This window comes from Mytilus trossulus, chromosome 11 (assembly GCF_036588685.1).
Source record: "Mytilus trossulus isolate FHL-02 chromosome 11, PNRI_Mtr1.1.1.hap1, whole genome shotgun sequence".
In the NCBI taxonomy this organism is placed as follows: domain Eukaryota; kingdom Metazoa; phylum Mollusca; class Bivalvia; order Mytilida; family Mytilidae; genus Mytilus; species Mytilus trossulus.
The window spans coordinates 31,703,663-31,715,813 of NC_086383.1; the positions used below are offsets into that span (position 1 = coordinate 31,703,663).

Sequence of the window (12,151 nt, forward strand, 5' to 3'; positions counted from 1 at the left end):
TCTAGGATTTGGCTATACTTTTTGGACAATACGTTATATATTTTTAAAGATTGCCGTTACATTGAAACAATGACGCAACTTTGAAATGCTCTACTTTGAACATCTCCTTATTATACTATTTTCACTGTTTTTGTTATGAAATTATCCTTTTCAGATGAGTCCTCCAAGTTATGCGCCGACGCTTTGGGCTACTGTATATAATGATGCACGGACAGGTGTAATGATACTGTCAGCTGTCCAATCGACACTACTTGGTTACAATTACCGCCAACACGCTAATATAAACCAAACAATCAAGATAAACAGTTTAATTCTATATATTTTTGCTTGCTCTTCAGAAGTGTACGTCTTTAACCTTACAAGTTCAACCTCCCGCAACTGACGCTTGACGTTGCAAGAGAGGTTTCATTCTTGGGGTTGATAATGTGTGTATAAAATAGTTAATTTAAAAAGTTGTATAAAAAATTGCTTAAAAGTTGATTGTGACTCTATCATTATTTTAGCGTAATTAACACGCAACCATTGTATTTACAAGCTATGGTAACAATGGTCAAAGACCGAATATGTTGTCCTCAAGAAGTCGATTCATCCAGCCGTATTTCTAGGTTGGTTCGTACTATTAAGGTACTGTTAAAATAGTTTGAGATACACAGACCCGAACAGTAACAATTCTCACTCTTTCGTTTGGATCAGTAGTTATTTATTGCAAAGTGTACATAAGAGAACATATTCGTTTACGAATACATCACTCATTGTTGTTGGAGAAGCAGTAAGGCTGGTTTGATCTCCTTTGTTGTGAGCCTTGTAATGTAAACAATCATTTGGTCTTTGTAAATGTACTGACTTAGTATATTAAGTATTTTTTAAGAACAACAGAATATTAGTATAAATAGATGATCATTTAACCCACTCAATCTGCTTTAAATAATAATTATAATAATAAAATAAAAATCATTATAAAAAACACTAGGTAATAATAAAAAATGAATACATTAATAACATGAATAAATCTGACTTTGGAGTCACCAACTACACGAGCACGTCAGTGCCATTCCAAGTATGTCTTGAATCTTCCAAATAACTCAAAAGACTCATCAGTGACGCTCGAATCAAACATATTAAAAAGGCCAAATGTCATTAATGGAAAACGTGTTTATATCATTTTGTTAAAAACAATCTGTTAAACATACGATGGAAAAACCAGTATACACACTAAACACGTTGTGATTGTAAAAAGACGATCGAGTATGTTTTCAACATGATCATTCAATCACTGTTGAATATAGTCATACTACTGTATTTTAGAAATGTAGTCGCGTATGCCTGTTTAAAAACTAATGCAAACATATACATAGTTAAGGCTTCTTTTTGTTCAACACAACTCATATCCCATATATGATTCAAGAAACATTATGTCGAACATCATTATGTCGAACTCGGTTGTGTCGGGATGAGTCAAAACAATTCCTTTGTCCCGATAAAATTCACGTTTAATCAATGCTTAGCTACCGTTCCTTTTATAACTTACTAAGCGATATTGGCTTTGCTCATTGTTGAACGTCATACGGTGACCCATAGTTTGTAATTCCTTTGTGATTTGGTCTCTTGTAAAAAGTTGTCTCATTGGCAATCATAATATTTCTCTTTTTTTATTATCAATCAAATATGAGTATACATTCCTATATTTCAGTTGATAAACTTAAGAATCTCGCAAGATGAAATCATCACTGAGGAAACAATGTATATAACTGTTTTAATGTCAAAACATCGGATGTATGGTCATGCAATTATATGTTAATTTTCATAAATTTCATGTTTACAAAAGTATGATTTTTTGGAAATACTAAGGAAATAATTTACCTAGGTATAGATTACCTAAGCCGTATTTGGCAACACTTCATGGAACTGTGGGTCCTCAAATGCTCATTATCTTTGTATTTGTTTTTGACTTTAAAACTATTTTGATCAGAGCTTCAATGTTGAGTCTTATGTAGACGAAATGCGTCTATTGCGTATTAAATTATTAGCTGGTACCTTTGATAACTTTTGAGTTATGCATACGTGTTTACGGGACAATGTACACAAACAAAAAAAATATATCATAATCTACGTTTTGAAAAGCAACTTGCTATAATAGTTTTTTTCTTCTTCACATAATAACATGTCCACTAACTATTTGTAAACGAAATATTTTGAAAGCAACGTTTCTCTTAAGATGCAACATACATGTTAATAGTGATTTACGGTTGGAACCGAGTGTACACTGTATAAACTCTGTCAGATGCAGTACTGCTCAGGTTAAGTCAAATATAGAGCATGACCTGTAACATTATGCATGGCTGATTGATCATTTAAATGTGCAACATTTTCCAGATATCCTTCTTTAATAATCTACATAATTTAAGCCAGAAATACGTTACTTTAACTTAACCATTACAAACCCCAAGTAAACATTATCGACAGTTAGTAAGCTTAACGAAGAGAGACGCAATGCAACTCATTGAGCGTCCTGGAAACGTGAAGATGACAGCCAAACAATAGAAATCCAACACTTCCAAGTTCAAAGTATATTAAAAAACAAAGACGAAGTAAAAAAAAATCGACAAAATCAAACGGATCGAATTGAAAACAACTATCATTGATATCGCTATATACAATCAACAGGTACATATACTAAAAGATAAGTTGCATTGTAATTGGAATAATAAATTTTTCATCACTTACGGCACTATTTCATTACATTATTAAAAAAATGTTGATTTTATTTTGTAAAAAGATTTTACTGTTGCCTTGTCTGCTTTAAACGTCTTCAATATAGTTCATGCCTCTGTAAAACATAAATATATTCGTTTTATAAAAGGGCACTATGTTGGAAATATTTTTTTAAATCTTAATTCAGTCTACAACATGTTAGGAACTCTTCAGTATTTTTTTTACAATTTTTTTGTTTGTGTTTTTTTTACATTTTATTTGGTTTTGTGTTTTTTACATGTAAAAAAAAAACATACACTATTTGCTTTTTTAATTTGAAGCATGTAAAATGCAGCACTTTCCTTCCAACAAACTGATAGCTAATAATTTAGAATATATTTGTGAAAAAAATTTAAACATATTGTTCAATAAAAAAAATATGAAAACTGTACGCTGACTTCGTGTGATAGAGTTGCAAAGATTTATGAACATAAATTTTTCAGAAGATATATAACATTAAAAAAAACAAATGCTAATGGATAAAAACGTAGTCTAGTCCTATCGTTTTTTAAAAGATGACATTGCTTTTTATTATATGCGATATTGGTTTATTGGATATTTACTGAACCTCGTTGGATTATTTGTTTAAAAAATTGTTAACAATGTATTGGCTTTTTATATCTAAAGTACTTACCCCCCGCCCCCCCCCCCCCCCCCGCAATTGAGACACCAAGGGGTGTTTAAACTTAAAAGAAATAAGGAAACATTCAAAAAATAATTTTCTTACCAATTGAATGCCTACTACACGTAAGTGAAAACGTTGAAAACGAGTGTTGAGTGTTCAAAACAAATATTGAATGTCGAAAACGAATGTTGAAAACAAATGTTGAAAACGAATGTTGAAAACGAATGTTCAATTTTGAAAATTGAATGTTGAAATTTGAAAATTGAATGTTGAAACCGAATGTTAAATGTTGAATGTTGAGAAAGAATTTTGAAATTTGAAAATCGAATGTTTAATGTTGAAAACGAATGTTGTACGTAAAAACGAATGTTGAATGTTGAATGTTTAAACCGAATGTTGTATGTTTAAAAACGAATTTTGAATGTTGAAAACGAATGTTGTATGTAAAAAAACGGAAGTTGAATGTTGAACAGAATGTTGTAATTTAAAAATAAAATTTTAAAAACGAATATTGAATGTTGAAAATGAATGTTGAATGTTGAAAAAAAAGTTGAAACAAAATTTTGAATGTTGAAACCGAATGTTGAATGTTGAATACGAAAGTTTAATGTTGAAAACGAATAATGAAAAAACTTTAAAAAAAGTGAGAAAAAGACAAATTAACAAAACAACGTTTTGAATGTTGAATGTCATAAATGTAAAAATCGAATGTTGAATGTTGAAAATGAACGTTACAAAAAAATTAAATAAACAAATTGAATGTTGAATGTTAAATGTGGAATATAGAACCAACTTGGCATCCGTTAACTATAACGGTACCGGTACCATATATGTTATGTAGAGGAAACGGTATTCCCAATGACCCGAAATATCATGAGTTTAATCACAACTGGTTAGGAAATCAGTATACATATGCTGAGCCGGACTCAACTAGCTTAACCAGGTGACTGCAATCGCAATCTCGATGAATATATAACGAACACAACTTGTTTTGATAAATTGTAATTAATATATTCCACCAGAAAGGTTACAAGTAGTCAGTAGATTGGTAAACTGAAAGAAATAAAAATACAATATTTTACAATGTGTACGAATTAAATATGAAAGTTAAATACAAGATTATTAATCGAGTCAAAAACGAAAGTAGAATTTACAGTTCATTTCTCGGAAATAAATAACTTACAGTTCGTATGTATTTATAAATTACTTATCCAAATATAACGGAGTTAAACAGATTAATGTTCACAGTTTATGATTGAATCAAACGTACTTGACAGTGGTATGTCTCGATTTCCTCAGAAAGTTAAAATGTCGTCCATTTCCATGTGTTGAAAATATTGAAGCGGACGGTGTCACATAAATTATAGGTAGTCGATAAATACGGTGATTTAAGAAATCGGTCCAGTTCAATTTGTTCCTGATAAATATGAATTATGTAATAAAATTGAATATGGAACAGAATAATACAGTTAAACAAGTTGGAGAAAAAAAAATACTGTGCACACATGAAATCACAAAATAAATGGTATTGTCCGACCTACAAAATAATGTACAGCTGAATGGAATTCTTAACCTGATCTAAATTGTTTATTTCATTTTCGATTCAAATATATGTGCGGTTCATATATTATTTTCTATCTAATTTTCAAGTTCTTTTTGTGAAGAAAAAGATATGCAATGGTAAAAAATTGATAATGTATGGTCGTCTTAAATAGGAAGATATTTAGTGTTTAAAGAAAGAAAAAACGTTGAAAGAAAGACTTCAGAAGAGATATGAGTTCCAGAGGACAGTAAACTGACAATGTAATGGCTTACAACGGAAAAGACAAACATTCATAGACTAGTACACAATATACAATATAGAAAGCTAAAGACTAAGTAACACGAACCCTACCAAAAAAACATCTAGACATCCTAGTGTTTACGTTGATGCATACTTGACAAGACATGTGTTATGCTACAAATATGATGTTATCGATTGTCAGTACTTTTTTCTCTTTTTTCTTTTTTCGCCAGATGAATAAATATATGGGATTGCAATCTCAAAAAGGAAGTGTTTTGTTCTCTTAATGTAGATTCATGGTATACCGCCATCTCGGATTGTACAATCAAAGTACAAAATCGGTCTAGTTATTTGCCTAAATCTGCAAATTTGGAGACACATTGGCAATTCAATGGTTAGATTATTTTTCTATTTTAAGGAGACTTGTTAATTCACTGTGCTTAAACGGCCGACTTAAGTTACCCACAGCCCAAGATGGCGGACTCTAAACTCGTTGAGATTATAATTGATACGAAATCTACTTTTTGCAACGTTTTTCATGATCAATGTAAATATTGATAGGAGTTTTGAATAAAGAAACCACTTACCATCACTACAAATTTGTTAATTTTGACTTCACTTAAGCGCAAGGCCAACTTTTAAAAAATGCATAAGATGTCCGTAACTTATAAGTCAAAAATAATCAGACTGTCCGTAACTTTATTTTCGGATGTGGGTAACTTTTTTTCAAAATTGTAAGATTAACAATTTCAACACTTAAAGGACAATAAACACTATCAAACTCCTTAACTATTACATAGATTTATACAATAACGATATGCTTCAAACTAAACAAGAGAAAAAAGCAAGCCAGAGTGTCACGAATTTCCGTTTAATTTTTAAGAATTATTCCCGGGATAAAACGGGATCTTACGGTATGGCAAAAATTATCTAACATTCTTGTGATGATGCCTTGGAAAACAATGATATCCTTTCCTTTAAATGATTTCTGAATTGTTAGCCAAACTGAAATGTATGGTCTCTTCACTATATCTAGTGTGGTGTGTTGTTGATTGTGAGAAAAAAAATTGCAAATATCTAGGAGTAGATGAAAGGCTATAGCGTTGAACAGGTGTCAGTTTATCATACATGTAACGACAAAAGTAGATTTAAAATCTTCTAAAAGTTTTATTGACCTCAGGGAATCAATAAGATCGGGTATCAAATCACATATCTTCGTTAGAGGTTTGGACTGATTCATCTATGTATTTCTGCTAAGGATCGACCTCCGAACTTGTTCTCCTAAGGTGATGTTCATATGTTCACAATTAATGTAATTTCTAGAGTTGGAAATGGTGAAATTTATAACCTGCATGTCATTACTCGTCATCTAAAACTTAAGCAGTTAACAATCTATAAAGCCAGAAGAATGCCGGTACGATACGTTAATTTTGCCGTACAATTTTCTACATAAGAAAATGCCTGTACCATGTCAGGAAAATGACAGTTGTTATCAATTCGGTTGAGCTTTGGATTTTTCCATTTGATAAGGGACTTTCCTTTTTGAATTTTCTTCAGAGTTCAGTATTTTTGTAATTTTACTTTTTTTTAAATGCCTGTACCAAGGCAGGAATATGACTGTTGTTTTCCATTCGTTTGGTGTGTTAAATTGAGCTTTTGGCTTTGCCATTCCATAAAGGACTTCCCGTTTGAATTTTCCTATGAGTTCGGTATTTCTGTTATTTATCATTTCTTTTTTTTATAATTACATCTACGAATAAAAATTCGTTGAAAGCTACTGACATCATGCTAAAGTTACGGACATCCCTATTTATATAAGGAAAAAAGTTACGGACAAGTTGTTTTGAAGTTACGGACATCATAAGTCTTTTGGAAAATCGTGCTGTAATCGTTTATTTTGTAGTAACAAATCACGTTTTACATTGCAGAGTTTCCCTAAAAGATTTATATAACTTTTTAATTACTGAACATTTCTTTTGTATTCATGGTATTGTCATTATATAGGAGCAAACTTCCTAACCGATGCCAGGCGGCTCCATCTTGGGCTGTGGGTAACTTAAGTTACCCACGGCCGTTTAAGCACAGTGTTAATTTATCGTAGTATTGCAAAATATTTTAACAAATATCATTTTTTTTTTAAATCCTTTTTTTCAAATCAGCCATTTAAGGAGAGATAACCCTTTAAAGTCAACATTTATACTGGTCTAATAGATACGGCTTTGAAGTGCATAAGGATGTGTTATACTTTATTTTCATCACATTTGTCAAGATATAAAGCGTGTTAAACATGTAATAACAACTCAACTTGGTATATTTAAACAACAAAATGTATTGTTTACAAACGAAACGATTGCAGAAAATGTATAATGTAGTTAAAGTATTTGTATTAAAAAAATACATAATTTTAACGAAACAATTACTTATTACACACACGTTTTGATATAAATAATTCATTAAGTTTTGAATATTCTATAATTGTAAACTTTTATATTAAATGTACATTTTATGTCTATTATATAATTTGAATGCGGTGTTTTGTAAATATCTGTATTTGCAATTCCGTCTACCAGTAAACATGTTAATGATTTAGTTAAGAAAGAGAGCATAAAACAGGCACAATTATTATATTAAAATATATATAAGAATAATGTTATACTTTAATTACAATTATACACAAATTAAAAAAATATATTTGTATATATAAATTTAGCTTGAAAATTTATATTGCATAGAAAAATTAAATTGAAAGACCAATATAATTAAAATATTGATGTCTGATTTCGTTATACTATTTATGACTATGGAAGAGCCACAAAAAAGTTCATACAATTCATAAATTGCGAAACTCTGGAGTTAAGTGCACAAAACGATCTTTCGGCTTCACAATTATTTACTTATTTATGCTGATATACGAAATTATTGTCGAATTTCATTATATGATAAAGTTTCTTGAATTAAACAAATATGGGGATTCTGAATTTCAACTAGTAAGGAGATTATTTAAGATGCATGCGCAGTAAATTATTGTAGACTATATAAATATGATAATAAGAAATCTTCATATTATACATTTATTTCAATATGGTAGCTTGTAAAGATCTAACCCATCTTTCACAATGCTCAAACAAGCATTTACAAATGTACTTGTTTTTTACCTGCTACATTAACAAGGACCCAAAAGGAAGTATTGTCACGTAGTCTTCATGTGTCCGGCAGTACAACGCTTGACAAGGTCTTTTATGATATGCGGGATGTACGTATTTGCAGTCACATCCGGTCAGAATGATGACGTAACATCTGATGCCGCGTGTAAAGAGACTGTAACTGTAGTTCTACATTTACAATAATATCTTGGTGTACATTTGATACAATCAGTTGTATTAACACCCTCAAGGTGTATATAAAACAAACAAGTATACATTAATGTCTACAGCAACGGCGATAATACATGTACATATGAACACACGGTAAGAAGATGTGAGGAATAAGATAGCTAGATATTCGATAAGATTGAAATTGAAATTGCGAAAAAAGAAGACAGATATCAAATGATAGTTATCAAAGGTACCAGAATTATAATTTAGTACGCCAGACGCTCGTTTCGTCTACATAAGACTCACCAGTGACGCTCATATCAAACTAGTTGTAGAGCCAAACAAGTAAAAAGTTGAAGGGCATTGAGGATAAAAAAATTCAAAAAAGTTGTGCCAAATGCGGCTATGGTAATCTATTCCTGGTAAAAGAAAAACCTTTGTTTTTCGACAAATTCAATGTTTTGTAAACAGGAAATTTAAAAAAATTACCACACAAGTGATATTCATGTCAACATTGAAGAGCTGACTAATGGGCTGATAATTTCGAATATTACAACATCATGATGAATATAAGCAATTAATGAATATTGATACAAACTATATTTTCTCTTAATTCAAAAACGATAAAATCCATATAGCATATGTTTATTTTCTACTTAACACACCCGTGATATCGCGGGTCCGTGACTGAATTAAAGTATATAACTATGAGTTGAACCCGTCAACCTGGAACTTCTCAATTAGTTTTTGGAAAACAAAAGGTCCTGGAAGGGAGTATTACATGTATTTTATCAACAGCATTGTCCTATATTAGTTATAAATAAAGTTGAATCCTTTGATTAGCTGTTTTACGTCATCAGTGGCGGATCCAGAACTTTTCCCAAGGGGGGGGGGGGGGACTGACTGACCTACAAAAGGGAGGGAGCGCTCCATTCATGCTACCCTATATAATCAACCAATTTTTTCCCACGAAAGGGGGGGGGGGGCGGGCCCCAAAGGGCACTGTTGAGAAACCCACGAACTTTAGCGTGACGTCCTGCGGACGTCGGTAAGGAACTTTCATTGTAACGTAATTCTTTTGGTGTTGTTACTTTATACATGAATGTGGCTTATGCAATACAAATATACACCTTAGAATTTTTGATTCCTTCACGATATTATGGTGCCGTGACCAGGATAATATCGCTACCAAAAGATAGATTATCGTCCGAAGAACCATTTACTATATCAGGCGTAGATTTCAGTGGTGCGCTTAACATCAAAGGAGACGATGGACTACTTCGAAAAGTGTATATATGTGTGTTTACATGTGCCAATACTCGAGCTTTTGATCTTGAAATAGTTCCAGATATGACTGAAAAATCGTTCATGCTAGCTTTTCGTAGATTCATAAGCAGACAATCGATACCAAGAGTTATGATATCGGACAATGCTACAACATTTGTTGCCGCCGCGGAGGAAATACAAAAGTTAACGGACTCTAAATCTTTACATGACAAATTGTGCCAATTTCGAACCACATGGAAATTCATACCAAAACATGCCCCATGGTACGGCGGATTTTGGGAAAGACTGGTTGGACTAACTAAAAATTGTCTAAAAAAGATTCTTGGACGCGCATGTATAGATTTACCTCTGTTACAGACATTAGTGGTGGAAATTGAAGCTAACCTTAACAATAGACCGCTTACCTATATATCGTCGGACATTGCCGATCCAGAGCCGCTTACCCCGTCGCATCTATTGTATGGAAGACAAATAAAAATTTTCCCGTATCCGTTATATACAGATGAAACAGACAGTTATAGTGCCGATTTAGCAACCAATCACGAAACTATGAATGATCAAGCGAAAAGGAGATTCCGTCTTATTGAACAATTTTTAGCAAGATGGAAACACGAGTATTTGACCTCCTTGCGTGAATTTCACCGAGTGTCTGGAAATAACAATCAAAGTGTAAAACAAGGAGATGTAGTCCAAATATATGATGATAATTCTCCACGTACGACGTGGAAACTCGGTGTAATTGAAGAACTTACCTACGGAAACGATAACCTTGTGCGATCTGCGACGATCCGAACATCTAACTCTAAACTTAATAGACCGATAGTAAAATTATATCCTTTGGAGATTTGTGAATCCGACCCAATTACTACACAGACGCAAAGATATCAGCGAAATGCCAAGACAGATGCCGTAGAGAAAATCAGAGAGTGTTTAAAGTGACTTTTTTCAATTATATTCAAGTGAAGTGACAGTAAATTTAAATTATTTAATCTATATGAGACATTAATTTTAAAGGAAATATTTAATTTAATTTATTTGTAAAAGTTCATTCAGTTCTAGAACAATTCATTTAATTTATTCAGTATATTTGAGACACTTTCTGCGGCCCCGGAGAATGTTGAGAAACCCACGAACTTTAGCGTGACGTCCTGCGGACGTCGGTAAGGAACTTTCATTGTAACGTCATTCTTTTGTTGTTGTTACTTTATACATGAATGTGGCTTATGCAATACAAATATAACCCTTAGAACTTTTGTTTCCTTCACGATAGGCACCCCTGGATCCGCCTATGCGTCATGCCCGCTAACAAATTGAAAACTGCTTATACGCCTTATTTTAAGTCCAACATTTTAGTATCGTATTGTCATCTTAGAAAGTCTTACTGATTGTATATTACAATAGGGAACAATTTGTCAATGATTAAATTAGAACTGCAACCCTGTAATTATGACCCATGTTTATATTTCGACCCGGAACTCGTTAATTATTGCCACTATCAATTATGTGGAAAACAAAAGGGTCTGGAGTGGTGTTTTTTTTTTAATCAACACCATTCTCCTACATTGGCTATATATAAAATTGAATTCTATGATTTATCGTTTTTTACCCGAAGACGGCTGACAAATTGGACCTCGTTATTTTAGTATTATAGATGTTATAAGTAAACAAAACCATATAGCTTTGATTTATCGACAAATACCTATATGAGGTGATTAATTGTTGTAAAACAATAAAATCCCAGTAAAACTTTATTTCCGTTTATAATTAAGATATTTAGAGACAAATCGTTTCAGTTATTGGTTGATATTTATTATTATATATTCAGTTGCAGATATCAAGGTTGAGAATTTAATTGTTGAAGACAAGCTACAAACTAAAAATAGACATGATATTTCTTGGTATCATGTTAGTATATTATGTAACCCTGGCAGGACGATGAAAAAGACTATTTCAAATATACTGTAAAGATAATAATCTATATATTTGAAAAAAAGCATGAGCTAATAAGAAAAAGAAGAATCTTAAACAGCATAGGAAAATGGAAGTTTGTTATAAAACTTTCTATTTTAAATAACGTATCATAATAATGAATTGTCTACCTTTCAACTTCGTTTAAGACAAACATTGTTATCTCTCATGACAGTTTTGACAAGAAGCGTATAAGAGAGACAACTCCACTTTGATCCTATATTTCAATTAAATTATGAAATTTCATAATATTATGGTAATTCCTATTTGCCTCGACTGGGTAATCTGAAATGAAAATATTGTAAATTGACTTATCAGATTTAAACAAAACATATGTATGTTTTTTTAAGAAAGGAAGAGTATTAAGAACTTTAAAATTTAAGAAATATGAACATGGATAAGGCACCCCAAAATGTTGTTTCA

At 31.7% G+C, this 12,151-nt stretch overlaps 1 protein-coding gene across 1 annotated transcript; it reads left to right on the forward strand.

The window, feature by feature from the left end:
* The first annotated feature begins 9,571 nt into the window (after window positions 1-9,571).
* Window positions 9,572-10,699, forward strand: LOC134689963 (uncharacterized). Its single transcript, XM_063549931.1, has one exon. It carries the CDS (start codon window positions 9,572-9,574, stop codon window positions 10,697-10,699), a length of 1,128 nt encoding a protein of 375 aa, XP_063406001.1.
* Window positions 10,700-12,151: the final 1,452 nt, after the last annotated feature.

Excerpts from the sequence above, each read along its gene's own strand:
- LOC134689963 (XM_063549931.1), top strand. The coding sequence starts at position 9,572 with ATGAATGTGGCTTATGCAATACAAATATACACCTTAGAATTTTTGATT.